At 52.3% G+C, this 27,323-nt stretch overlaps 2 protein-coding genes across 3 annotated transcripts; both read right to left on the bottom strand.

The window, feature by feature from the left end:
• On the bottom strand, positions 1-22,636 carry Cad (carbamoyl-phosphate synthetase 2, aspartate transcarbamylase, and dihydroorotase). 2 transcript variants are annotated; one of them, XM_013115966.3, is made up of 45 exons: positions 22,096-22,636; positions 21,769-21,908; positions 18,897-19,026; positions 17,783-17,925; positions 17,526-17,667; positions 17,028-17,199; positions 16,653-16,838; positions 16,399-16,511; positions 15,977-16,122; positions 15,634-15,765; positions 15,267-15,500; positions 14,940-15,161; positions 14,567-14,755; positions 14,236-14,360; positions 13,957-14,087; positions 10,493-10,605; positions 10,082-10,326; positions 9,664-9,910; positions 9,298-9,396; positions 8,925-9,149; positions 8,655-8,837; positions 8,280-8,498; positions 7,915-8,082; positions 7,100-7,282; positions 6,913-7,017; positions 6,316-6,555; positions 6,009-6,090; positions 5,659-5,825; positions 5,379-5,543; positions 5,095-5,226; positions 4,681-4,882; positions 4,283-4,473; positions 4,050-4,190; positions 3,773-3,874; positions 3,271-3,367; positions 2,941-2,991; positions 2,607-2,651; positions 2,349-2,518; positions 2,178-2,252; positions 1,563-1,775; positions 1,235-1,360; positions 963-1,118; positions 771-872; positions 493-587; positions 1-385 (listed from the first exon to the last, which is right to left on the bottom strand). In XM_013115966.3, exons 1-45 carry the CDS (start codon positions 22,634-22,636, stop codon positions 283-285), a joined length of 7,188 nt encoding a protein of 2,395 aa, XP_012971420.2. In that variant the 3' UTR covers positions 1-282. The 2 variants fall into 2 exon arrangements, with proteins under 2 accessions (XP_012971420.2, XP_005073594.3); XM_005073537.4 differs by lacking the exon at positions 2,941-2,991.
• Atraid (all-trans retinoic acid induced differentiation factor) lies at positions 22,518-27,259 on the bottom strand. The gene is made up of 7 exons (XM_005073536.4): positions 27,103-27,259; positions 26,393-26,511; positions 25,041-25,112; positions 24,791-24,862; positions 24,410-24,531; positions 23,040-23,137; positions 22,518-22,840 (listed from the first exon to the last, which is right to left on the bottom strand). Exons 1-7 carry the CDS (start codon positions 27,199-27,201, stop codon positions 22,736-22,738), a joined length of 687 nt encoding a protein of 228 aa, XP_005073593.1. The 5' UTR covers positions 27,202-27,259; the 3' UTR covers positions 22,518-22,735.
• Between the last annotated feature and the right edge of the window lie 64 nt (positions 27,260-27,323).

Below are 27,323 nucleotides of genomic sequence, written 5' to 3'. Positions count from 1 at the left end.
AACTATTTGCCTATTTATTACAGTCAGTAGAAAAGTAACTGTACAGATTTGAGGTGTACGAACTGAGATGACGAGGCAGAGGAGCCCCCAGTGTCAAAGACTATACCCCCAAGCCAGAGAGATCTCTAGACTGGAGCCGAAAGCATGGTCTCAGTCTGTCCGTGTGTATCCTCGGGCTATCTGGATGCCCCTGGATGTCTGCTAAGTGTGCTGCCCCCGTGGGGGGCACTGGGATTCCTTGCCCAGCAGCTGGGCCTGAAGAGACAGGAGAGGAGGCTGGGCCTAGAAACGGCCTAGCACGGTGGCAAGAAGCGCCATGCGGATGTACATGCCGTTCTCAGCTTGGCGGAAGTAGGCTGCTCGGGGGTCTGAGTCCACCTCCACGCTGCAAGAGAAGGAAAAGTGTTAGCACGTAGCTCCTGGAGAGCGTCTCAGACGAAGGCTTCTCCCCACGGCCCCCAAGGGCCTCCTGCAACAGCGGAGCCACAGCACCTTATCTCATTGACTCGGGGCATCGGATGCATCACCACCATCTTCTTCTTGGCCCGGGTCATGATGTGGGGAGTGAGGATGAACTGACCAAAGCACTGGAAGACAGGCAGGGTTGCCATCAGACTCGGGGGCCACAGAGAGCACAGTCGGGGCCCCTCACATTCACACAGTTGGGGCAACCGTGGGACCTGAACTCCAGCCTGTGCCCCGCCTCCCCACCCTTTCCCATGGGTGCCCTGCAGCCCAGCCCTGGGCTCTGCCGTAAGCCTTGCACTCACAGCTTCGTATTCCTGGGTGGAGCCAAATCGCTCTTTCTGGATGCGAGTCATGTAGAGCACGTCCGTGTCGGGCAGCGCCTCCTCAATGCTCTCAAACTCCTCCTGGAGATGGAATCCTAGTGAATGCACCCGCTAAGCTCTCACCGCCCAACCCTTGGCCCCCTGGGATGGGATGAGCCACCAGGATCTCACCTGTTTGGTGCCCCGGGAAGCCACAAAGTCCCACACGCTAGGTGGCATGCGCAGGCTGGGAGGTGCCACGTAGCGTAGGCTCACACGGTACTGGGTGAGCAGGCAGGCCAGGGAGTGCACTGTGCGCCCATGCTTCAGGTCACCTACCATGGTGATCTAGAGGAGGTAGCAAGTCACCAGACAGAATCACTGTAGGCATCCCTCCTGTCATTTCAAAGTCTTGGTCCCAGGGCTGCCTTCCCCTCCAGAACTCCAGCCCCTGATGCCCTCACCGTCATGCCATTGACAGTCCCCAGCTCTTCCCGGATAGTGAAGATGTCCAGCAGGGCCTGAGTAGGGTGCTCTCCGACTCCATCCCCAGCATTGATCACTGGTCTGCGACAGTGTTTGGCTGCCAGCTGTGAAGACAGGAGATGCTGTGGAGAATCCCGCCCTCCAAGCTGCGGAAGGCTCCCCTTGCCTGCATTCTCCATTTCCCGGGTCCCTTCACCTATCCAGCCCTCCCCAAGATCTGTGGTCACAGGAAATGTGGGCAGGAAGGGACATTATGTTCCTCGGTCCAGCCACAGCCATCCCATCTCCCTGTGCAGGCCGCCTCACCTCCACAGCTCCAGGCTGAGGGTGCCGGAGCACAACGACATCAGCGTAGCAACTCATGGTCTGCACAGAGTCGGCAAGGGATTCCCCCTTCTGGACGGAGGACGTGGCTTCTGAAAAGCTGAGGACAGCGCCCCCGAGCCGGGCCATGGCTGCTGCAAAGGAGCTACTGGTGCGGGTGCTCACCTCGTAGAACATGGAGGCCATGACCTTGCCCTGGGGAAGGACAGAGTGTGTGCGCCTTGGGAATGTGCCCAGGGCAGCTCTCACTGCCCCACTTACACCAGAGATGCTGAGAAACTTCCCTGAGACCTGTCACAACATTTCCACACTAGCCTGACTCCCAACTAAAGCCACCCCTGTGTGTCTGACTTGTCTGACCCCAAACTATCACGGCTGTGTCCTGTGACTACCCCCATTCAGACAGGACGACGCCATGTCAATCACTGCTGGGAAGAAGCCCAGGGTGCAGGCCCAGACGGGAAGGACCTTCCAGAGCAAAGAGCTGAGCTGCAGTTTGTATGCATCCATGAAGGGACCAGGTAGAGCCGCAGTCCACTGCACAGCCCCCCTGACAGGGGCCAGGGAAGGCACGGCTGCACCCCACCGCCTCCTGACCTTTAGGATGTCAAGGCTCCGCTCTTTCTGCACCATCATCCGTAGTGTGTGCGCGACGTTGAACAGATGAGACATCTACGAAAGACCCCACGTCAGCGCCACGGGTCATGCCGCCCTCTCTCCAGACCCTCAAGCTCTGGGTGTTGCTGTCCTCTCTCCCCAGGCACCTACCTGATCCTTAGTGAACTGCTTGACAGACAGGATGTGTTGGCCCACTAAGGAGTGCAGCAGGGGTGAAGTCTGTGGGTGCAGTAGGCCAGAAGAGCCCAGGTTCTGAGGTGATGCCTGTCTAGGCACCGGCGGTGCAGGGTAGCAGGGACCGTCGGGGGTCCCCATGAGCTCTGCAGTGGGGGGCAGTACAGAAGATGAGGGTCATAAGGCTCCCCGACTACAGAGGCCCCGGGTGACTATGCAGCAATGTGGGCTCACCTGGCTCCACTACTTTCCTGGATGGCTTCTCTTTGGGTTCCTCAGCTGCAAATGGCAACAGGACAGAGGTCATCTGGTGGCCATGCTGAGGTGGGCCCAAATCACAAGGACTTCTGCTCCCCCCAGTGCTTGTGTTAAAGCCACCTCAAATCACAAGTGCTACAGCAGGTTAGGGGGCAGGAAGGATGCAGCAGCTATGGGGAGGGACCCGGGCCTCCCTGAGGGGATGTGCTGTATGGGCCAAGTTGTACCCTCCCAGGGCCCTTCCCAGCTGGCATCAGGGATCTGAGGCAGAGGAATGCCAAGTTCACACCAACCAGCAAGCGGGATTTACCCCACGCTCGGCTGCCCCATGAGATGCCAGCTCCTGGGCGGAGGTACATAGCTGCCCACAAGGAAAAGAGGCCTGTGAGAAAACGCTACGGGACACTTGCTTCATGCTGTAGTAGCTACTTTAGTCAGAGTGGGGGGTAGCTGCTCAGATGAGGAGCAAGGGAAGGACAGTGTGGCAGGTACGGGACAAAGGAGCTGAGAGGAAGTCTTAATCAGTTCCGGGGCAGTTGAGCCCCCAACCCGGGCCCATTGTGGATGCCATGAGGAACTGCCCATCCCCATCGGGTCAGTAGGAACACGCCTCATCCTGTGCCACGGGAACCCCTCTTACCTGGCAAACCTGGGTCAGAGGCTCTGTGGATTCGGGGTGGCAAGTGGAAGCGGCCATCAGGAAGGCCTGGGATGACTCGGCGTGGTCTCTCAGGTGTCTGCAATGGAGATGGCCCAGCATGTTGAAAAGTGGCTGATCCGCCATCGGCCCACACACAATCCCTTAGGAGAAGCCAGTGGGGCACCCCCCCCCGTGCAGAGCCCACCCCACGGCACCTCTGCACTGCTCCCGACTCCCAACATGCTGCCAACAATAGGCAGACACAGTTGGCCTGTGCTGAGGTAAGTGCCAATCTAGCAACAAGGCCTGGGCAGACACATTAGCGTGTGGCTCTCAGAGCGGGTTTCCTAAACTGAGAACTGTGTCCACTCTGCAGTAGACAGGGAGGCAGGTGATTTCATCTGCCAAGCGCAGCACTTTCCACCAATGAAACTGCTGTTAGCCCAACCCTAGGGCACTCTTCGGGCTGATGGCCAGATCCAGCCCAGGGGCAGATGGTTACCGTGGTTATTTCTGTGGTGGCAGGAGCTGAAGGAGGGGGCTGGGGAACAGCCCCCTGAGGCCACTTCCGTACATCTTGTCCATAGCCTGGGGGTACCAACACCTGCACACAGAGGGCACGGAAGATGAGGGAGCAGGAGTGCACGCAGGGCTCTCACAGAAGCAGACACAGTGAGAAAATGTCACCAGGGACACAGGGCAGAGGGTCTGTACTGGGCAGGGAACAAAATGCTGCCCAAGAGGTCACTACTGCGACAAGTTGGGGGCCACACTCATACCTGTCCATCGATATAAGCAACCTCCCCTCGCAGGACCACACGGCGGATGGTACCCTTCACCTTCTGCCCCTCAAAAGGGGTCCAGCGGGCCTTGGAGAAGGGCATGTGGCTAGGGATTGTCCACTCATGCTCCAGATCCACCTGCCCGAAGGGTCACACAAGGGAAAGGTCACACCAAGTGCAGCTTTGAGGGCGGCTCCAGGTCTCCCCAGCTCCAGGTCCTTGTCCCACACCTCTACATAGGTGTCCTCCTGAAGGGGCAGGTGGAAGATCCGGCGCGGGTTGTGGTGCAGGCGCTGTAGCAGGTCATCCAGACTGAGCCGGCCCTCACTCACAGCTGTCAGCAGGAGCGGCAGCATGGTCTCCAGCCCTGGGAAGCCGGGTGGAGGCTTGGGCCCACACTTCTCCTCCAGGGTATGGGGAGCTGGAAACAAGCGGCTGTCACTCAGGGAGGCAGGCCTGGACACCTCATTCCAAGACTTCGCTTCTGGCAACGCCACTGTCTTCACTACCAACCCCAGTGACGTTTTCCTCGGGTGCCCTCCTCCAGGGCTTGGCCCCTGTACATGGCCTCTGGTTTGCAACCACACCCATCGCAGCCCAGGCACTGACCCCAACTTAGGGCTCTCACCGTGGTCTGAGGCAAAGCAGTCGATGACAGCCATATTCTCCCACAGAGCCTCCATATCCTCTCGGGAACCAAGCTCAGGCCGGACCTCTCCCCTCCCAGGTCCCAGGCGCTCCAAGTCTTCCCGATTCAGGAAGAGGTGGTGGGGTGCGACCTCACAGGTCACAGGCAGCCCCTGTGCCTTCGCAGTTTTAATCAGCAGGATCTAGAGAGAAAGCAGGACAATCCGCAGAGGCCCCCAATGTGGCCTGCCCTACAGAGCCCTAAGCCTGGCATTCCTACTCAGAGCCCTGAGGCCCAAACGGGAAAGGGTGCTGGCTTAGCTTCCCAGACTCCCTTCTGCCTCCAAGAACTTCTGGTGACCTTTGGTCTCACTGGGAAAGTGACAAGGGTGCCGAGACCTTTGTTACCCCTCACCTCTTCCTTCCGAGCCACGTGACATATGTGCACTGGGCGCTGGGTCAGCTGAGCCACCATGAGGACTGCGGCAACACTCTGCCGCTCTGCATGGGCCACAATGGGGAGGTGGGAAGGCCACGTTTCAAAATGCTGGGGGCACAAGGGTTGGCGAAAGAAACTGATGAGCTTTGACTCCCTGTGCTCCTTGAGCCCAGTGCCCGGAGGAACCCCAGTCCTCTCCGCTGGCGGCCCAGGTACCACAGCCTCCAGCCAGGAGAAAGCGTGGGCAACACGTTCCTTACCTCCATCCATTGGGCCACACTGTCCAGCCGCAGCTCGGAGAAGGTCTCGTTGAGGTAGAGCTTTAGTCCTGCTGCAGACCCGGCTACAGCACCCAGAGTCCCCGCGTTTTCAGATGAGGCCCCAAGGAACAGGGCAAAGTCACAGCGGGCACCGGCCTCTGCCAGCTAGAGAAGACACACGCGAGGTAAGGTTCGCCAGCATCCACACCCACCAGCGGCCAGGGTCACAGGAAGGACCGAGAGAAAAGGGATTCAAGAAGGTGGGGGGACAGTGGCTCACCTTCTGGGCCAGGGCCAGAGCAGGGGCATCAATGATGGGGGGCCGGGTATTAGGCATGGCACAGACCATGGTGACACCCCCAGCCAAGGCAGCAGCTGTGCCCGAGGCAAAGTCTTCTTTGTGTGTCCCACCTGGCTCCCGAAGGTGCACATGGACGTCGATCAACCCTGGGGAATGCGGGGGTCGAGGTCAGAGTTGGAGGGGGAGAAAATTCACACCCTGTGATACAAGCTCCTCGGTTAAGAGCACCACGGACGGAGGGAGCTCAGAACGAGATCCTCGGGCCTGTATAGTCCAGGGCAGGCTATACCCCAGGAGCTGTTATCAAGTGTCCCAGGAGACACACTCACCAGGGAGCCGCACCAGTTTCTGGGAGGTCATGCAGTCTACATGAACCTTCAAAGGCGGGGCGGGGCCAATCTGACCCAGGGCCTGCAAGTGGACCGCACAGTCAGGCTTAAGGAAGGGTAGCCCTGGGAGGTGAGGTAGAGACGAGTCCCTCCCAACGTAAACTCCTCTCTCTCCAACCCACCTCTCCGCCTCTGGAGCCACAAAGCTCCACCGCTAGCTCAGCCCTTATACGCTGCCATCTCCCAACCCCAGCGCACGCTCATCCCCCCTTCACAGCTGTCACTCCTGCACCCGGGGCTGTGTCACCTCCACGAAGAGTTTGGTGCACTTGATGTCGATGATGAGAGGCACAGAGAAGTCAGCAGCCAGGCGCCGCGTGCGGTAGCCCTTGGTGACGAAGGAGGAAAGCCGTCGACCCCCGGCCCCACGCATTGACAGGTTAATCACTAACTCAAAGTGATTCTCAGCCAGCTGATCCAAGATGCTCCGCTGTGGCGGGCACTCGCCATCCACAGCCTCTTCAAAGTGCCAGTCCACAGCTGTCACCTGCCAGTCCGGAACTAAAGTCAAGGCCAATTGCACTCTTGCGAAAGTCGGGAAGGCTCATCTGAAAGGATCTGGGCCCGGAGTCCACAGGCTGGGGACAAGGGCTGGCAAAGTTCAGTTCTCAACAGAAAAAGTATTTCTGCTGTGTGTAAGAAGCCAGGTCACCAACAGCAGTATGAGCCCCACCCCCCAACGCACAAGACTTGGGAAGTAAAAACACAAGCATGTCAACAGTGCCAGAGAGCCTTCTAGAAACGTCTTTGCTTTCTTACATACCCTACTTGTTCTACACTGGGACAGGGGGAAATGGAGAGGTTCCTCTGGGGCCACAGGGGCCGGTGAGGGGCCACTACGTACCTTGACCCCGTGCTCAGTGTAGAAGTCCGCCGTACCCAGGCTGGCGTAGAGGCTATAGCCCAGGCTCTCCAGCAACCGCACAGTCGGGAGCAGCTCACTTTTGTTCTGAAACCAAGCAGAGGCAAGTGAGCCCTGGCCTAGAAAGCTGAAGCCGCATGACCTCCCGCCTCCCAGGAGGCTCTGGTACCTTGTAGCTGCCGATGGTCAGCAGGATGTTCTTCTTGGGGATCTTAAAGCCAGTGCTAAGCATGGCTTTGAGGTAGGCCTCACAACGGCTCTCTCCAAAGCCAGCTACTTCTCCAGTACTGGTCATCTCCACGCCCAGCACCACATCAGCACCCGCCAAGCGCGAGAAGGAGAACTGAGGCACCTGGGGGAACAGCAGGACAGTGTCGGGAGAAGAGGCACAAAGGAGGTCCCGTGTCCACCTCACCACAGTGGGAATGGCCTTGCCTGAGCCCTGCTGTTTTCTCACTGCCTGTTTCCTGGCCCTGGACGCAGCCCCAAGGAGCTCTGCAAATCCAACAGCCTTAGCATTCTCGAGACTGGGGTCCAACACCAACCCTTCTCCCAAGCCTTCCAAGAGCAGCCTTTTGGAAACAGCATTGCCCGTCTCTAAACTCCTTGTAGATTTGGTTTGTAGCTTGGTTATGTAGGTGTATCACAGACTGTTCCATAACGGGCTATTTTTGGACCAAACTTCTTTTGCTTCCTACAGGGTAAGCTCTTAAGGGATGATGACCATCCTATTATCCCATGATTGCCTTGTGTGGGTGAAGAGTTTATCTACTCACTGAGCTCTCTCCCTTAGCTCAATGGGAGAGCACTTTGCCTCACATGCCTGAGGCCCTGGGTTCAAGTCCCCTGTACCGGCAAAAATATAAATAAATTAAGCAAAGCAGCCAGGTGTTCCCCAGTCTACAGAACCATCTAGTTTTAGGCTGAGTTTTTGTAACAGTTAGGGGATCCGTACGCTGGACTCAAGGGCCCTCGTTCCCTTACCTTTACTCCCACGACTCCAGAGCCCGTCATGAGTCCGATGGGTTCTACCTTCTCTCCCATGATGATCCTCGTGGCCAAGGCCACTAGGTCAACACCCAGCGTCTTAGACACGAAGGGGAAGGAGCGAGAGACACGCACATTGCACTCAATAACTTTCAGCTGGTCATCCTGCAGGAGGGAGCATTCGGTCAGGCCTGGTGAAGCCCGGATGTGCTGACACTGCTGTGGGCTCCAAAAACGACCTCACCCCCAGTTTTGCTGCCTACATGGATGAGGGTAAGACACAGTGCGCAGCTCCCCGGCAGTGGAGTCAGCAGAGAACACAGGGACCAGCGGGCTTGCCTCCCTGCCGGTCAACTTATTACCTTGGCAATGAGCTGCAGATTGAAGGGCCCTGTGACCTGTAGTTCCTGCCCCACGGCATGCACAATGGCTTTGATCCGCTCCAGAGTTTTGGGGGTGATGTCTTGTGGGGGGGTGACCAGCGTAGCATCCCCTGAATGCACACCTGCATTCTCCACGTGCTCGGAGATGGCAATGGCTGACACGACGCCATCGCAGGCCACAGCGTCCACATCAATCTCCTGGGGGCAGACGCAGGCAGTGGGATGATGGGAGCACATCCCATTTCCCCCTCCCCAGTGAGACAGGACCATACAGCCTATCCTTCCAAGCCCTCTGTGCCCGAGACTCTGCAAGAATGCAGCCCTCTCTGGGGCCGGCGGGAAAGAGACGCTCACCTTTGCTTCCTGGATGAATTTGGAGATGACCACGGGGTGCTCCTTGGAGACAGCGGCCGCACTGCTCAGGAAGCGCTCCAGGTCCCCATCAGTGTAGGCCACATTCATAGCGGCACCGCTGAGCACATAGGAGGGGCGCACCACACAGGGGTACCCCACAGTCTGGCAGAACTGGCGAGCAGACTACAGAAACAGGAACGCGGCAAGGTCGGTCATGCTCACCCACGAACGACATCCAGCCCCCGGGCCCCTTGGCAGGACCCAGCCTACCTCGAGGTCACTGAGTTCACGCCACTGAGGCTGGCTGATGCCGATGGTATCTAGAAGCCGGGAGAACTTGAACCGGTTCTCAGCTGAATCGATCGCTTCCGGGGAGGTGCCCAGCACTCGGCACTGCTGCCGATGCAGAGCCATGGCCATGTTGTTGGGCAGCTGTCCACCCATGGACAGGATCACGCCGTCGGGGTTCTCCAGCTCATAGATGTCCATCACCACCTGAAGTTCAGGAAAGGAACCAAAGGGCTCGGGGGGCTGAGCCTTCTCGCTGGCTGCCTCCCTCAGCCTTGTTCAGTACCAAAGAACCCTGGGCTGCCCAGCATGTTCCATTCACCCCCCCCCCCCCCCCCCCCGGGTACCCTCTCACCTCAAAGGAGATCTCATCAAAGTAGAGTCGGTCGCACATGTCATAGTCTGTGCTGACTGTCTCTGGGTTGTAGTTCACCATGATGGTCTTATAACCCATCTGCCGTAGGGAGTGGGATGCATTAGCGGTTAAGAGGAAGCACAGAGGCACTGAGCCAAAGTTCCCAGCCTGCCTGCTTCCTGTGCAACAGCTACACACACATCCAAGCAGTGGGATGTTGGGGAGATTCAGACAGTGAGAGAGACAAGCCTAAGGAAGGCCCCACCCAAAACCTAAAGGTGTGGCAATTAATAGAAAGGTCAGGCTCTGATGTGGGAGGACAGGCAACCGCTGGAGCGCAGGAGAACTGGGAGAAAGGAGCCTGACCTTCCGGAGCTGCTGGATGCAGCCGACGGCACACCAGTCAAACTCAACACTGGAGCCGATGCGGTAGACACCAGAGCCAAGGACCAGGACGTGAGGAGTTCGAAAGTCGAGGTCATGGGTGTTGCCCCAGTATGTCAGGTACAGGTAATTGGTCTGTGCTGGCCACTCAGCCGCAACTGTGTCAATCTGTTTCACTGCAGGGCAGATTCCCAGTTCCTGACGTAGCTTTCGAACCGCCAGCTCTGTGCTAAAGGGACAGACACGGATGGGAATAGATCAGACTGACTCAAGAAGCGCGTGCTAGGGCAGGAATAGAAGGAAGGCATCCTATGGACAAGGCTCCCCACCGATGGCCCTCCTGATGCAAAAGCTCCCTCCCCACACTTCTTGGCCCGACGCCCTAACCACCATCTCTGACCTCAGGACTGCAAGGGCAATTTGTTTGTCTGAGAAGCCGAGGCACTTGGCCTGGTGCAGCAGGTCTTGAGACAACGGCTGTCCTCGGTGTTGTTCCAGCAACTGGGCGTGGGTCACGATACGCTTCATTCGATGCAGGAACCAGCAGTCGATGCGTGTGAGCTCATACAGGCGCTCCACCGAGTAGCCAGCCCACAGAGCAGCAGCCACCACAAAGATCCGCTTATCTGTTGGTGTCTCCAACTCCTGTTGGGGACGAGCACCAAGGGATGGATGCAGGGCAGGGCAGGGGTAGAAAAGCGAGAAACAGCAAATCTCTCCGTGACTACTGCTGTCACCGTCAACAGCTCCTGCCTAGGGGCAGAGTGGAGCGGGGCCCACGTCACCGTGCATTTGGAAAGGAGCAGCTTACCACATCACTGACTGGCTTCACTGTATGGTCGAAGCCCACACAGTTCTCATCCACCATGCGCAGGGCCTTTTGGAAGGCCTCTTCAAATGAGCGTCCAATGCCCATGACTTCACCTAGGGAGCAGGATGAAGGACGGAGACGGTGTGGGTGGGTATGTGTGACGATGCCCGACACACTCGTGGGTTTTATTTAAATCTTGGCCATGGTGGTGGGATTTGTGGTGCTTCGCCATTAAGAAACCTAGAAGCTATCTCTTTTTCCTACCATTTCCACAGACAGGCACAGACTGTACTGAGTGACTGAAATTGGCATGCCGAAAATGGACCAGTGGATACTTATTAGCTAATAATAGCAGCAAACCAAACTACTGATGGTTGTTCAGTTATCTGGCTTGTTTTATTCACACCATGATGGCACCATCTGGAATGTTTCCTCCTCTAGAACATTAAAAGGCAGCCTGATCTACATACATAACACGTTTCCGTTCAGCCAGGCCCATATATATAAAGACCCTGCCTCAAAAACAAGGACTTGAGGTACAAAAGAGATAGTTCAGTCAGTAAAGTACTTGCCCCAAAACCCACACAAAAGGTAGGTGTGGTGGCACAGCTTACAGTCCTTGAACTGCAGATGGAGACAGGCAGAACCCTGAGTATCACTGCAGGCCAGCCAGCAAAGCCAGGCTTAAAAAGAAGTTTCAGGCCAGGTGAGAGAAAGAGGGTGGGGTAACAGTACCCGAGGATGTCCTCTGGCCCCCTCACATGCCTGCACATACCAGTACACCCACCCGAACCCACGCCCAGACAAGCTTGAGTTCTTGTTTCAGGGCTCTCCTCTTGTCTAAGGTTTATAGACGACCACAGTAAGATCTAAGTCACATTGCCTCCTCCTCATAAGCACTCTCCCACATGGCAGCATAACCCCACAAGCAGCACTTCAATTCCTGTATGGCTTCCCGCCACTTAACCGCTGAATTACTGAAGGACATTTAGCTTTGAAGTGTTGATGGCTGTGAGGCTGTGATATTTTTGTGTTCTAGGTTGCTACTTATAAAGACTTCCAGAAGTGCAAGGGCATTAGGCAAGAGTAACTGTGTAGCCCTTGTTAAGTACCATTTGCTTAATAGAAGTTCCTGTCCTACAATAAATACAAAGTATAAAGTGTAACCAACTCCCCTAGAAGTGGGAATGGTTGTTTTGGATGATTTTTTGCTAATCGTAGGATCTTGAAGGTTGAGTGTGGTGGCTCATGCCTGTAATCTCAGCATTTGTGAGGCAGAGGCTGGAGGTTCACTTTAAGTTGGGGGCCAGACTGTTCTATATATAGCCAAGTTCCAGGCTAGCTATGGCTATATACTGAGACCTTGTCTAGAGAGAGAGAAAAAAAAAAATCAAGAAACTGAAGCAGGAGGACTGCCAAGAGTTTGGCAACAGTGTCTGGGCTCCACAGTGAATACCGAGTGGACAGCAGCATGGCCAGAGCCTCTCTCAAAAAGACAAAAACAAAAACACAAAGGAAGTTCTAAGACATCAGCAGGAAGATGGCATTTAGAGAAGATGAGAGGAATACAAGACATTTCAAAGTCAGCTGGGAATCAATCTTTGATTGTCCTATTTCCAATATACTTATTTTAGCATAATTTAATTATGGCTCCAGTCCCATGTTTATTATAATTTTCATATAACAGAAATTCATCTCCAGAAGGAACATCTTGGCAGTCTTGTAAGATTTCTAAAAATTCTGAAGTAATAGCCGAGCTCAGACTTCTTGTTTAAAAGCCACTCCTGAATAGGTGCATGCGCGCGCACTTCTCCCAGACGGGCAGCGACAGCAGCACCATACACAACGCCAGTTGGATTGCAGCCCGTTTCCCCACTGTGTGGTGGTGACCGTCACACAACGCTCGAAGCCAATCTGACCGGCCTGCCCAGCACTTACTACGTAGCCCAGACTGGCCTTGAACTTACAATCCTCCTGTCTAACCCTTCTGAGCACTGAAGCGCTTTGTTAGGCCACTGGTGCCGTCTTGCTCTGATCTTAACTGTGTTAAACAGAACGAAGCCTCATTGCGGTGCTGGGACTTGCTGCGGTTTATGGCAACAGCCGGAACCTGATGGCTGCCCAGCTATCTGGCTTGCTTTATTCACACCATGATGGCACCATCTGGGGCGTTTCATCCTTTAGAGTATTAAAAAGTCTGGGTAACACGGAGATGATGCTACTATTCTCTGAGCCGATGCACAGCCAATCACATTTTTAAAAAGTAATACAGACTGCCAGAGGAGAGGACAGGCTAGAAATGGCTAGCACCATGCTGATTCTGATTTAGGATTCACTGAAAGGAGCTTGCCACCTATGTTTGGCGACCAGAGTTTAATTCCCGGAACTCACCATGAAGGTGAAAGGAAAGAATTGATTGAAAATTTTCCCGACTCCCACATCCATACTGTGGCATGAACACTCCACCCTCACGGATACCATGCGCATTTTAAAAACTAAGTAGGATTGGTGGGGAAGCTCAGCTGTTAAGAGCACTTGTTGCTTTTCCCAGAGAACCCAAGTTCAGTTCCCAGCACACACATGGCAGCTCACAACACCTGTCCCAGGGGATCTGATACCTTCTGATGCTCTTACAAATATGCAAGAAAAGCCGGGCGTTGGTGGCACACGCCTTTAATCCCAGCACTCGGGAGGCAGAGGCAGGCGGATCTCTGTGAGTTTGAGACCAGCCTGGACTACCAAGCGAGTTCCAGGACAGCCTCCAAAGCCACAGAGAAACCCTGTCTCGAAAAACCAAAAAAAAAAAAAAAAAAAAGCAGGAAAAACAGTCACATACAGATAAAATAAATATCTAAAAAATAAATAAATAAGGACCCACAGGGAAGCAATAGTAATTCTCCCCCGAACAAGTATTTACTTAGTGAATGAAACGCCACAGGCATTTATAAGTCGAATGATGGGCCATGAGGATGAAGTGCTGCACCTACAAGGTTACTTTGCTCCCTCCATTTACTCATTTGTTAAAGTAGAGGGAGCAAACAACCTGGACCCAGGGACCAGTTCCAACACGGGTTGCCAGGTGAGTGCGACCCCTGCCCCCGATGATGAAGACCATCCAGTAACTCCGAGAAACCATTCTTTCTAAGCTACTGTTAGTAAAGGAGCTGGAGAAATTCAGGCCACACTAAGCACCACTGACATTCCAGACTAGCCGTTCTCAGTCTGTGGCTTGTGACCACCTTGGGGTCACATATCAGACATCCTGCATATCAGATATTTACATCATGATTCCTAACAGTAGCAAAAGTACAGTAATGGAGTAGCAATGAAATAACTGTATGGTTGGGGAGGAATTGTATTAAAGGGTGGCGTATTAAGAAGGGTGAGAACTTCTGATCTAGCAGTACAATGACTTAACGTCCAGCCTCTTGGTTCTAGTTGGACACTGCAAGTGCGACACTCACCAACACTCTTCATACAGCTCCCAATCTTCGTACTGACACGCAAGAACTTGCTGAGGTCCCATCGAGGAATCTTTACCACACAGTAGTCCAGGCTAGGCTCAAAGGCTGCTGTTCCCCCAGTGACAGAGTTCCTGAACACCAGTAAGTTGGGGCACCAAAAAGACAAAGAATATGCAGGGTGAGCTTCTGGTCCCTCTCATAGTCCCTGTCTTGTGAGTATTTTCACACACACACACACATCCCGCGCCCCTTGACACTAGGACTCCCCCCACCTTATACCTGAGCTCCGGCAGGGGAATGCCCAACGCCAGCTTGGCTGCCACATAGGCTAGAGGATAGCCTGTGGCCTTACTGGCCAGGGCAGAGCTTCGAGACAGCCTGGCATTTACTTCAATGATGTAATACTGCAAACGGGGAGAACAGAGAGAACAGGTCACTGGTACCTGGCCTAGAAAAGTGTTCAAAAGTGAGGGGGAAGATGACTGAGACCCCATAGGGATGGAGTGAAAGGGCCCCCCCCCCCACTCCAACCCTAACCAAGACGATCCTGGCTTCAGTCTAGCCTTGAAAGATCAAAGTAAACAGGTGCAGTATCTACTTCAAGGTTCACCTGCTCAGACTCCGGGTTCAAGGCATACTGCACGTTGCACTCCCCGACGATCCCCAGGTGCTGGGTGACTTTGATAGCTGTCCGTCGCAGAAGTTGGTACTCTCTGTCATTCAGCGTCTGGCTGGGCGCCACCACTATGGACTCACCAGTGTGGATGCCCAGTGGGTCTAAGTTCTCCATGTTACATACCTGCAGGGGGGGGGGCATGAAGGTCACCAACAAAGGAAGTCAAGAGTCAGGAGGCTACATCCCCAGGTCCTGCTATGTCTGGATCCAAAGGGCAGAGCACCTGCAGAGATCTCTGCCCTTGGATCAAATCAACTCTGCTCTCCCGAAAGTTCAGGAAGCCCAGGGCCTGCACCCCATCACTCACCGTCACACAGTTGCCATAGGCGTCTCTCACCACCTCATATTCAATCTCCTTCCAGCCCTTCAGAGACTTGTCTATCAGCACCTGGCTGGTATGGGCGAAAGCTGGAGCCACAAGAGCTGAGAGTTCCTCTTTGGTGGAAGCAAAGCCAGAACCAAGACCACCCAGGGCAAAGGCTGCACGCACCAGCACAGGGTAGCCCAGTCGCTCAGCAGCTGCCTGAGCCTGCAGGGAGCAGAGACATGAACCAACAAGTCATTTGCTGCTGCCCAGAGGGCTCCTGGACCCAAAGGAAATGACGTCACTCTATTACCCAACTATCTCACAAACCTGTTCAAGAGAATTTGCCGCTTCGCTGGGGGCTACATGCTCTCCGATCTCAGCCATCCTGGCCGCGAAGGCTCGTCGGTCCTCAGTCAGTTCAATGGTCTCCACAGGTGTACCCAAGACCCGAACCCCATACCGAGCTAGCACTCCGGCTTTGGTCAGTTCTACACCGCAGTTAAGGGCTGTTTGGCCCCCAAAAGTCAGTAACACACCATCTGGGCGTTCATTCCGAATCACCTGGGCAGGAGGCAGGAGTCGTACACATGAAGGGGGGGAGTAGGTACAAAGCAGCTTAGGACCCCATAGTGACCAGGGAAACCCCTTGCTCACCAAGAGTCCCCTCCTCCAGCCGCCCTTGGCCGAGGCATACCTGGGTTACGTAGTGAGGTGTAATGGGAAGGAAGTAGACCTTGTCTGCCAGCCCCTGCGAGGTCTGCACTGTAGCAATGTTGGGGTTGATCAGCAGCGTCTGGATGTTCTCCTCCTTCAGGGCTTTAATGGCCTAAGCAGAGAGAAACACCTGTCAGCCCCGTCAGAGAGGACTGAAGCCTCTGTCACCTCCTCTTCCCCACTAGTACTCAATCCTCTTCACTACCTCATCCCCTGCAGGCTCGCAGACCTGCCAACCCATTTCCTCCCTGCAAACCCATGCCTCAGTCCTCCTCACGACTCTGTGGGTCACACATCCCCATGGGAGGTGGCACCTGCCTTACCTGAGAGCCTGAGTAGTCAAATTCTCCAGCCTGGCCAATGGAGAGGCCCCCAGAGCCTAGGATCAGAACCTTCCGTGGTGGTGGAAGCCCAGAACCAGGAATGAGAAGCCCAGGGGGACAGAGGCGCTGCACCAACCGCTCTTTAACTGTGGATGCAATGGAAGTCATGGAATGTCAGAGCGCGTGGGCCCCCGGGAGCCATCTGAATTGGACTTCTCACTTCCAGTACAGAGCGGCTGAGAGAGCATGAGAGCCCAGGACACCTAACTCTGCAGTTCCTTTTGACAGAAGCAGCATAAACTGCCCAGGGCAGTCTCTCTTCCTCCCTCCCCAACGCAGCTTTTAGGATAAGTCTGTCTCATGCTTGTCCTGGAACTAGCTCTGTTCTTAAGCCCACACCCTGGTCCTACAAAGGGGCTCACCTGTCTGGCCCCCGGGGTTCCCAGCTACAGCCTCTCTCACAGTCTCCAGAAATACATCAAAAAGCAGTTCCATATCTGAAGGGCCAGCTCGGTGCTCTGGGTGAAACTGGACACTGTCAAAGGGATTGAATGACAAAAAGCTTTGACGTCATTGCTACAGCTGCAGCAGCCTCAGAGAGGACTGAGATCCGTGGCGGTGCCTTCTTTTCCCATCTTCACAGCCCCCGGTCACCCCACCTCTCCCCCGTGCTCACCTGAAAAAGGGCAGGCTGTCATGTACAATGCCTTCGTTGGAACAGTCGTTGGCATTGGTGAAGAGCGGAGTCCAGCCTGCTGGCAGCGAGTCTGCATCCACGGCAAACCCGTGATTCTGAGACGTCAGAAAGCAGCGCCCGGTGCCCACCAGTAAACAGGGCTGGTTGTGGCCTCGGTTTCCATACCTAGAGAATGGAAACTGAGTCACAGCTGCTCTCCCCATCCTCTTCTGACTACATGAAACTCAGCCCTTTCAGATCTCATTGCTCCCAACAGCTCAATGTCAGCTTCCACACCAATAACCCCCAACTCTCAAGACACTGCATTCTTCAATTCTGTCCCAAGGGTGGGCTCCTTCTAGTCCCAAGTCCCACCTCATTTTGTAAGTTTTGGCCCCAATGGCTAAAGCCAACAGCTGGTGTCCAAGGCAGATTCCAAACACAGGTCGGGGATTGGGCTCAGACAAGACGCGGTTCAGTGTGGCTACCACACCAGGATAAGAGGCAGGATCGCCAGGTCCATTACTCAGAAAAAGGCCATCATACTCTGGAACGGGGCACAAAAGATTGACACAAATAGGATCTCAAAGACGTGCAAGCCTGATGACCAGAGTTCAATCCCCAGAGCCCACAGCAGGAGAGACCTTACTTCTTAAAGTTGTCGTGACATGGTTCACACTTGTATCCCCCACCACAATAATTAAAATAATATAGTACATGCATGCATGCATGCACGCATGCGCGCGGTCACAAAAGTGGAATTCCTGGTCTCCACCTCCCTTCCAGCGACTCACACTGACTTTCGTCACTTGTTCTGAGCCACAGTTCTGCTCAAACCCAAGCTGCGCGTCTGGACAGGCCCCAGATACTCACTCTGACTGTCTAATTCGTGGTTCCAGGGCACCACAGTAACCTCAGCCCCAAGCTGGCAGAGACATCTGATCTGATTATACTTGAGGCCGCAGTCCAAGGCACAGATCCGAGGGGCACCCCCTGCATTGAATACCCGTGGGGTCTGAGGAAGGAAGAGCAACAGTTGGCAGCCGTGATCAGCAAGCATAGGTGTACCCACACCAAATCCCATCTTTGAAGGCCTTGAGCTTCCCCCAATTTGGGCATTTCCTCTGTACCTTAATAGAAACCTCTGGTGCCAGGGGCCTGGCATTGGGGTCCACGAACGGCAGGGTTGAAGGCTCTGTCCCACTCTGGACCAGCTTCCCCAAAAGAGACCCTTGCTCCCGCAACTTTTTAGTCAGCTCCCGAGTGTCTACTCCTGTCAAAACAGCACAGCCTCAGATGACAGTCCCCAACTCAGTCATCAGTGAGGGGAGACATCCAGGAACGCTCCTGCTCCACAGCCCTGAGTCAAATACAACTGTTCTATGGGCATCAGACCATGCTGATGGCAGGACATAGCCATGAAGTAATCTTGCTCAAAATATCACATCCAAATTGAACCACGATCTGGATAGATCTAATTATTGGAAACAACTCCTAGAGGAAAACGACCATGCTAAATGACACTACAGGAACAGAAACATAAAGTCGGGCCAAGTGGCACACAACTGTAGTGTTGGCCCTTGAGGAGTGGCAGGGCCAAGCGTTCACGGTCATCTTGGTCAAGTCACATCGTGAGTTTGAGACAAGCCTGGACTACATGATACCATGTCTCAAAAACCCAAGCCAACAATGTCCCTACTTTGGTATGGGGGGGGGGAAGGAGACCACTGGATTAATTCTCTTAAGGAGAAACCGTGTTCTCAAGAAATAGTTACGAGCCGGGGGGGTGGTAGCGCATGCCTTTAATCCCAGCACTCAGGAGGCAGAGGCAGGCGGATCTCTGTGAGTTCGAGACCAGCCTGGTCTACCGAGCGAGTTCCAGGATAGGCTCCAAAACAATACAGAGAAACCCTGTCTCGAAAAAAAAAAAAGAAAGTTACGGGACCTACAGACTGCGTTTTATACACATAGTAACAGATGTGCATTGATGCTAACACAGCAGGGAGCATGGCTGCTTTTCAGACATGCATTACCTAAGTGCAACGTAACCACGTAAAACTCTGCTGAAAGTCAGACTTAAATTAGGCAAGCCAGGAACCGGGTTTGCTTTCTTTACAATTTTTCCTCCTAAGCAATGGTTCAGATTCTTCTTTAATCTAAACCTTGCCCATTTTTCGAGACTCCGTTTCCTCCCATCTCGGCACACTGTACTTTACCCAGACATCCTGGTGCTTGCTGTCATACCTTGCAGGCCGGGGATGCCATGCTGCTGCAGCCACTCATGCAGGGTGCAGGTGGCACTCCAGTGGCTGGGCGTGGGACAGCATTCTCCCACCACCAGTCCTGCCACGTGGATCTCCGAGGATTCAAACCACTACAGATGGAGAGAGGGGACAGAGAGGAATTCAAGGACAACTGCTCTCTTCGGCACGTCCCTCCATGGTCTGGCCACTAGCTCTCTGCTCAACCCTATACGACAGCCTGTCATCCCTTCAAAACACCAAACCCTCCCTGCTTCCACAGGCAACCCTCTTTCAGTAACTCTGCACTATCCCATAAGAAACCCTGAACATGGGCCATGAGTGCCCAAGAGAACAGAAAATGGCACTTTCCTTTGTCCAAAAGCGAGCTTACAAGTCTTCTCAGTGAGCACCCCAACTCTTTTTTTTTTCCTTCTTTTTTTTTTTTTTGGTTTTTCGAGACAGAGTTTATCTGTAGCTTTGGAGGCTGTCCTGGAACTCACTTTGTAGACCAGGCTGGCCTCGAACTCACAGAGATCCGCCTGCCTCTGCCTCCCGAGTGCTGGGATTAAAGGCGTGCGCCACCAACGCCCGGCTTGAGCACCCCAACTCTTACATATATCCACTGTAGTTATAAGTTACTTCCTTCAGAGACAGAACCTTTCTCCACTTCTTCCTTCCATTTCAATGTGTCAGGAATTTGTACTTGCAGCTGACACAGACTAAACCCTTAAGCACCTACTGAGTGCTCACTGGTGCAGGTTTGTTACAGAGGAAAATGCAGTGGGCAAGAAAGGCAAGGTCACCAGGTGGTGGTGGCACTCGGGAGAAAGAGGCGGCGGATCTCTGTGAGTTGAAGGCCAGCCGGGTCTACACAGTGAGTTCCTGGACAGCCAAGGCTACACAGAGAAACCCTATCTCTAAATAAATAAATAAAGCAAGCTTGCCAGGTGTGGTGGTGCATGCCTTTCATTTGATCACTGAGATCACTAAATTGGATAAATTGGAGGCCAGCCTGGTCTACAGAGCGAGTTCCAGGACAGCCTCCAAAGCCACAGAGAAACCCTGTCTTGAAAAACCAAAAAAAAAAAAAAAAAAAAAAAAAAAAAAGAGAGAAGACTCCAGGGAGAGAGGGGTATGAATTAGCAAGATCTTATCTCGAAAACAGGTCAAGTAAAAAGATTAAGTTATATTTAAAGGCAAAATAACTGGCATTTGCAATCACAGTACTTGAGGCTAGTGTGGGCTACACAAGAGAGATACCGGCTTTAAAAAAAGACAATAATGGGGCTGGAGAGATGGCTCAGAGGTTAAGAGCACTGGCTGCTCTTCCAGGGGTCCTGAGTTCAATTCCCAGCAACCACATGGTGGCTCACAACCATCTACAATTCAATCTGGTGCCCTCTCCTGGAATGGAGGCAGAACACTGTATATGTAGTAAATAAATAAATCTTAAAAAAAAAAGACAATAATGATGATGATGATGTACTTGCTGCAGCTGTAATTTCCCAGAATAACAAACAATTAGTGTATCTTTAAGAGGCAGGCTTCAAAACTAAGAATTAGCCAAGGTGGTGGCATACATCTTTAATACCATCACTCAGGAGGCAGAGGCAGGAGGATCCCTGAGTTCATAGTCAGCCTGGTATAGAGCATCCTGTCTCAAAAAAAAAAAAAAAAAAAAAAAAAAAAAAAAGGAGGGGGGAATTGAAGGCTTGGGTATACCGTCAAATGTCACAACTCGGGAGGCAGAGGCAGGTAGATCTCTGGGAGTACCAGGCCAGCAGCTAGGGTTCCAAAGGGAGACTTCTGTAAGACTGGAGTCAGGGCTTAAGCAAGTTTTGTGAAATATTGCATTTAGTCTATGGTAACTTCTATTATTACCTTAATGGTTGTGTTAATACTTACACTTAACTCTCAAAGGCAACTTAGTTTCCAGATTTCACAGAATGAATGGGGGGGGAGGGGCTCGCTGTATGAGAAAATTTGAGTTTTTTAGCTAGAGGTAAACACTATTGAGAGAGCAGGACGTTGGTGGCTCATGCCTTTAATCCCAGCACTCGACGAGAGGCAGAGGCAGGTGGATCTCTGTGAGTTCGAGGCCGGGCTAGACCTACAGCCTCCAAAGCAATACAGAGAAACCCTGTCTCATAAAAACAAAAACAAACAAAAACAAAAACAAAAAAACACTATTGAGAAGCAGAAAAGGAAACAATACCAAGGAGTCCGGATGGTGATCACTGTCACTCGTATGTAGATGAAAATGGTGACCACTGGTACTAGAGAGGTACCATCCATGTTTCCAGTTTCTCCTAGGTACGTAGCCTAAAGCTGTGGTTCTCAACCCGGGGGTCACAACCCCCAAACCAGTCACCATTTTTACAGGTGTCACCTATGACCATCGTAAACACCAGATATTTCTATTACGATTCATAACGGCATCAAAGTTACAGTTATGAGGTAGCAATGAAAACAATTTTGTGGTTGGAGGGTCACCACAACATGAGGAACTGTGTTAAAGGGAATTAGGAGGGCTAAGTACCTAAAGGATTTTGTTTGCTACTAAAAAAAAATCTTTGTGGTCCTTAGGAAATAACTAGAAATTTCAACCCTTGTAATTTTGATAACTACTCCCACAAGCCCTTTGCCATTTCCTGTGCACCGCACCTTTAGCTCACACAGGACTCTCAAAAGAGGGTACCACCTCCTCGGTGGTCTCCAGCTCTCTGCCTTTCGAGGTACCTGAGAGCCCTGTAACTGCGGTCGCCTTAGTGCTTTGGACTGTTTTCCTCTAGGATGTCTAGCAGAGAGCCAGCCACTTCACCGTTAACTTCTGACGTGAGAAGGGATGTAGAGAAAGCACTGGGTGTGACTACCTTGCTCAGGCCGAACTCGTCCTCTTCATCTGAGGGAATGCCGTAGTTGCCGATGAGAGGGTACGTGAGCACCAGGATCTGAGCTTTGTAGGAAGGGTCAGTGAGGGCCTCTGGGTAGCCGACCATGCCGGTCTGAAACACTGAAGAAAGAGGCAGGGCTGAGATCTGGCAAGGGCAGCCTTCGGAACACTGCCCCGAGCGCTGCAGATCCCGGAGGAGGTGACTGCTTCGGTCGTGAGCGGTGAGAGGGAGCTGGAGCCACCGAATCGGAGAGAGGGGTGTGCAGGAGGGGTGGACAGGTTAGGCAGCCCGCTCGGGCTTGCTTACCCACTTCCCCAGCAGTCGACACAGCGGCCCCAAAGGGCCGGCCCTGCAGCACCGACCCGTCCTCCAACACCAGAGCCGCCATGGGGTCGGAGCTGAGACGAGGCGAGCACCGAGAAGCGGGAGGCGCGGCGAGCCCCACTGGAACCAAGCGAACACCGCGCGCCGAAGTTGGTCCACGTGGCTCGCTGAGCGGGGCGCTGGAGAGCAGGCGGGCGCGGTAAGCGGCAGCCCTAATCGTACTGAGCTGGAGCACGACTGCGACGGCGCAGGCAGCCGGCAGCGTGAGGGGCGGGGCCGGGCACGTAAGGGGCGGGACCATGGGTGGGTCCACAGCATCACACCAAGCAAAACCTGGAGACCCGAGAAACCCGACCGTCCCAAACCAGCCCCTCAAGCAAGGAACACGCAAAGGTAGGGCACTATTTCCTAAAACAATGGAAAAAAAGTGTTTATTGTAGTCAATAATACATGCAAGTACTCGTCCGCTCCTGAACCGAGTGTCCACCACCCCGAAGTGGTAAAATTTGACACCTTCCTTCATTATCAATGGCCGCTTCAGCCTTGAGCAGGATCCGCTGGCTGGCGAGTAATGTTTGTCATGATCAGAGCGATCTCGGGTGAGCAAGAAGCCCTGTGAGGTTCATGAAGCCTTGGCCTTTCGGCGCTGAGTTCCCCAAAGTAGAATGGAGATGGCTAGCGTGGTGGACCCCAGAATCCCAAAGAACATAAGCAGCGAAAAGGAGCCCTGTGATTAGCAAACAAACAAACAAGTCACAGCAGAACACAGGGTCTCTCTGACCTACTTCTTTCTTAGCCACGCAGCCCCTCCTCCAGGCACTTCCCTTGAAGTTGCCTACCAGCAACTAGCGTCAGCTCCTTGTATCTTCCTGGGAGGTTCTTGCCAAATGCAAGAACCTTTAGTTGTGAAAGGCCCAGTTCCTTACCTGCCTCATACACTTGTATCCGTGGAAACCATCCGCACAAACGCACTGCAAAAGACCAGGGCCTTCCGGTGCACAAGAGCCATTCTCAGGACACATTTCTGGGAGCCAGAGGAAAACTAGAGTCACTACAGTCTAAGGCCATGGGACACTGAAGAGCCAATCTCCTCTCAGCTCAGAAGTATGGTACTTGGATGGGAGGACATCACCGGATCTCATTAAGTACTTTTCTCAAATATTCAAATATCTGCTTAGATTCTCTTACATTTCTAGGTCAAAAGTAGAGGGAAAAGCTGGGCATGGTGGCATATGCCTAAATCCCAGCATTTGGGAGGCAGGGGCAGGCAGATCTCTGTGAGTTGAAGTCCAGCCTGGTGTACACAACAAGTTCCAGATCAGCTAGGAATACAGACTCTGCTTCAGAAAATAAAAACAAAAACAAACAAAAAATAAAAGAAAGATCATAATAATCAGAATATAACACTAACAATAATAATTAAAACCTTGGACTAGAGAGATGGATCAGAGGTTAAGATCTCTTCCAGAGATCTGGTGTTCAATTCCCAGCAGCCACATGGTGGCTCACAACCATTTATAATGAGATCTAGTGCCCTCTTCTGGCGTGTAGGTGTACATGCAGACAAAACCCTATACATGATAAGTAAATTTTTTTTTAAGCTGAGAAATCTTTTTTTTTAAGATTTTATTTATTTATTATTATGACTACAACATCTTGCTTCATGTATGTCTGCACACCAGGAGAGGGCACCAGATCTCATTATGGATGGTTGTGAGCCACCATGTGGTTGCTGGGAATTGAACTCAGGACCTCTGGAAGAACAGTCAGTGCTTTTAACCTCTGAGCCATCTCTCCAGCCCAATAAGTAAATATTTTTAAAAAACAAATTAGCTGGGGGCTGGAGAGATGGCTCAGAGGTTAAGAGCACTGACTGCTCTTCCAGAGGTCTTGAGTTCAATTCCCAGCAACCACATGGTGGCTCACAACCATCTACAATTCAATCTGGTGTATATGTAATAAATAAATAAATCTTAAAAAAAAAACAATTAGCTGGGGCGTTGGTGGCTCATGCCTTTAATCCCAGCATCAGAGAGGCAAGCAGATCTCTGTGAGTTCCAGGTCAGCCTGGTCTACAGAGCGAGTTCCAGGACAGGCTCCAAAAATACAATACAGAGAAACCCTGTCTCGAAAAAGACCAAAAAAAAAAAGAAGAAATAATAATAATAATTAAAACCTTTCCGGGGAATGGGGAACTCTGGGCAAGAGGTACTTTAGCATCTTGGGTTTATCTAAAGTGGAGAATGGCTTCACTTAGAAGGAAAGGGCTCCGTGAGATGGCCTTGCTACAGCATACCTGGGCTTCCAGTGCTATTGCACAGGTCCTTTTGCCCTTGGCAAATTTGCTTGTCCATGAAAGAGGTAATATTTTCCCAGGCATTAATACCTCCAGGACAGGTGACATCTGGTGGTAGTATCCTGAAGACAACACAGGTGATCATAAATGCACAGCAAAAGAGGTTAGTGTATAGCTCAGTAGTAGAACAAACATTCATAACAAACCCATAAAGCATGGGTTCACGGGTACCCAACACATGCACACAGGTACCCATGTGCATACGAACTCACTCAGGCACATATGCAAGCATACACACACAAAAAAAACAGCAATAACTGCTTTGACATTGCCGAGCGTTTAGCAATTAAAAATTGTGATTCTCTCTTCCCTGCTACTCACAGAGTCTGGAGATTGGTAAAGCCACGGAAGATGTTGGTCAAACCACCCTTGAGAGGATTTGCTTGAAGGTCTCTGCAAAGTAGACACTATTAGTATTCTGTTGAGAAAAGCATGCGATTAGCCTTTATACATGGTTTCCTGGGCTACTGATCCAATCCCTGTCCTCAGTTGTTTGGTTTAAACACTAATATTGAGCGTTATCTCCGAAGACTTTCCCATCACCATATTAGGAAAGTATCTAACCACTTACATGATAACAGCAGCAGAAGCCTGAAGAAACTTCGGACCAGGATCCTTCAAGGAACAGTTCTGGAGATCTATCCTGAAGGAATAAAGTGGATTAATGCAACTATGTCTGTTTTCCATCCCTGGCAAGGCTAGTATTTGTGCACATTCCCCATGGAACATGTGTCCAGAACTATAAAAGAAATGTGATTGGAGACATTATAATCACCTATTATCCAATCCAGTTAGCCCTAGCTGCATGTAGACATTTTAGTTTGCCTAAAACTCAAGTGCATTCTCACAAGTAAGACTTCAAACACGTATGAAATCGTGGCTCCTCTGATGATCAGTACTGACATGGAAAATTTCCATCATCGACAGAAATTTCTTTTGGGTCACACAGTTCTAACCAGTAAGGCTAGGCACTGTGCAAATATTGGAAGAAACTTTGTGCTATCTTCTCCAGGATTAGTAGCTCTCATCTTGTGATTCTCAGACCCAGAGGTTTTTGTTGTTGCTGCTGGGAATTAAACCCAAGCCCTTGTACGAGTAAGGCAAGCACTCTGTCATCAAGCTACAATCACAGCCACCACAGAGACTTTGTTTTGTTTTGAGACAGGGTCTCGCTCTGCAGCCCAGGCTGGTCTCAACCTGTGGCAACCTCCTGCCTCAGCTTCTCAAATGCTGGGGTTGGGTTAAAGACAAGAACCACAGTGCCTAGCAACCCCAATGAGATGATTTCTTTTTGAGACAAGATCTCAATGTAACCCAAGCTAGTCTTAAATTCCCTAGGTAACTAAGGGTGACCTTGGTTTTCTCTGTGTACCCCTGCCTAGCCTTGAACTCACAAGGACCTGACTGCCTCTGCCTCCCAGGTGCTGGGATTAAAAGAAATATATCACCACTGCCCAGTCTACATTGAACTCTGAAATTACAAATTTCAAATTACAAAGACCAGGCCCAGTCACAGAGGTTTTAAATGAAAGAAAAAACAAAACAAAACAACAAAAAGAAGCAAATCAGCCAGGTGTTGTTGGTACACATCTTTATTCCCGACGCCAGGGAGGCATAGGCAGGAGGATCTCTGTGAGTTCGAGGCCAGCCTGGTCTACAAAGGTACACAAAGAAACCAAGAACAACAACAAAAAAAAGTCTATAAAATGGCAAGAACTATCACTTGTCATCTAGGGAAAAAAAAACCTCAAAAGATCTTTTACCTATGGAATAAAAATTTACATCGAATTTAAATGTCTTAGAATCAACATTAGATGCCTCCAGTTAGGTGCCAATATTTATCCCCAAAGTCAGTTAGGCAAGCCTGTAGACTCCAGTCTGGGAACTTTTTTGAGTATCCAAGGATGTCTTCTCCTCCCTCACCCCAAGATGGTGCCCTTCTGATTCAGGCAGCATCGGGCTTGCATTAACGCCGATGTATTCTCACAGTAAACAGCTACTCTGGACGTATTTTGCACGCCTCCCGGACACTGGGTACAAATCTGCAGAAGAGAAGGGAACCTTAAGACTCCAGAGAGAAAAAAAGAACAAACAAGAATCAACAGTTAGCTGTCAGTCCGCCCTCCAGAATTCCTACAATACAGAGCAGAACGCTGGCTTTTATAAATAGAACCCACTTCTTCCTCTACAACCGGGCACCTAATCGAATTACTTGACCCTATTATGTCCTCTCCAGAGACTTCTCCACCTGACAGGCATGGCTTGGCAAGTGTTAAAGGGCTGCATGCAGGTACACAGAGTATTCAAGCATCGCAGAATACAGTCATGCCAAAGCAGTACGGACAATATTCGTGCAAGGACAGCTGGCCGAGGAGCCAGGGGACTCTGGAGTGAGAAGAACAATATAAAGTTACTCAAAAGCAAGGAGATCAGATGTCAAAGGTCTCTGAATGTGGGCAAGGCAAAGGTGCCAGTGGCCTGCGCTACGTGAGTACTCGAGAGCACGATCCCCGCTGGGACAGGGCAAGGGAGAAATCTGAGCTTGGGGCTGGGACAGCCACCGGCGGGCGAGCTCGACGCAAGGCTGAAGATCAGCAGCCTTCTTCAGCCAGACCTCAACCTTTCTGCTGTACCTCAGGTAGAGCCAGAGCCCCTTCCATGCCCACAGCCAGGAGCAGGGCAGCAGCCCAAGGTACCGGGTTCACAGAACCGCCCGGCTCGCTCGGCGCCATTTTCCACTCCTTTCGACCTTCTTGACAGCTCGCGAGAGCCGAGCGCGAGGCCCCGCCCCCACGCGTCGCTTGAGGCGGGGCCTAGTCTCCCGAATCCTGTGGATCTGGGGCGTGGCCTAACC

Source organism: Mesocricetus auratus, unplaced genomic scaffold (genome assembly GCF_017639785.1).
Source record: "Mesocricetus auratus isolate SY011 unplaced genomic scaffold, BCM_Maur_2.0 Super-Scaffold_100024, whole genome shotgun sequence".
NCBI classification, from domain to species: Eukaryota; Metazoa; Chordata; class Mammalia; order Rodentia; family Cricetidae; genus Mesocricetus; species Mesocricetus auratus.
This window is presented reverse-complemented; position numbering and strand designations above follow the sequence as displayed.

What these genes read in the sequence shown, in the direction of transcription:
- Cad (XM_013115966.3), bottom strand. Translation starts at nt 22,636, where the DNA reads ATGAAGGAAGGTGTCAAATTTTACCACTTCGGGGTGGTGGACACTCGG. An exon ending in GAACCCCGGGGGCCAGACAG is followed by an intron (nt 16,123 to 16,398) that starts GTGAGCCCCTTT and finishes TTGCATCCACAG; the next exon opens with TTAAAGAGCGGTTGGTGCAG. An exon ending in CCACCACAGAAATAACCACG is followed by an intron (nt 3,368 to 3,772) that starts GTAACCATCTGC and finishes TCTCCATTGCAG; the next exon opens with ACACCTGAGAGACCACGCCG.
- Atraid (XM_005073536.4), bottom strand. Translation starts at nt 27,201, where the DNA reads ATGGCGCCGAGCGAGCCGGGCGGTTCTGTGAACCCGGTACCTTGGGCT. An exon ending in GGGCTCTGGCTCTACCTGAG is followed by an intron (nt 26,512 to 27,102) that starts GTACAGCAGAAA and finishes TCTCTTCTGCAG; the next exon opens with ATTTGTACCCAGTGTCCGGG. An exon ending in CAATAGCACTGGAAGCCCAG is followed by an intron (nt 23,138 to 24,409) that starts GTATGCTGTAGC and finishes TCTGGCTCCCAG; the next exon opens with AAATGTGTCCTGAGAATGGC.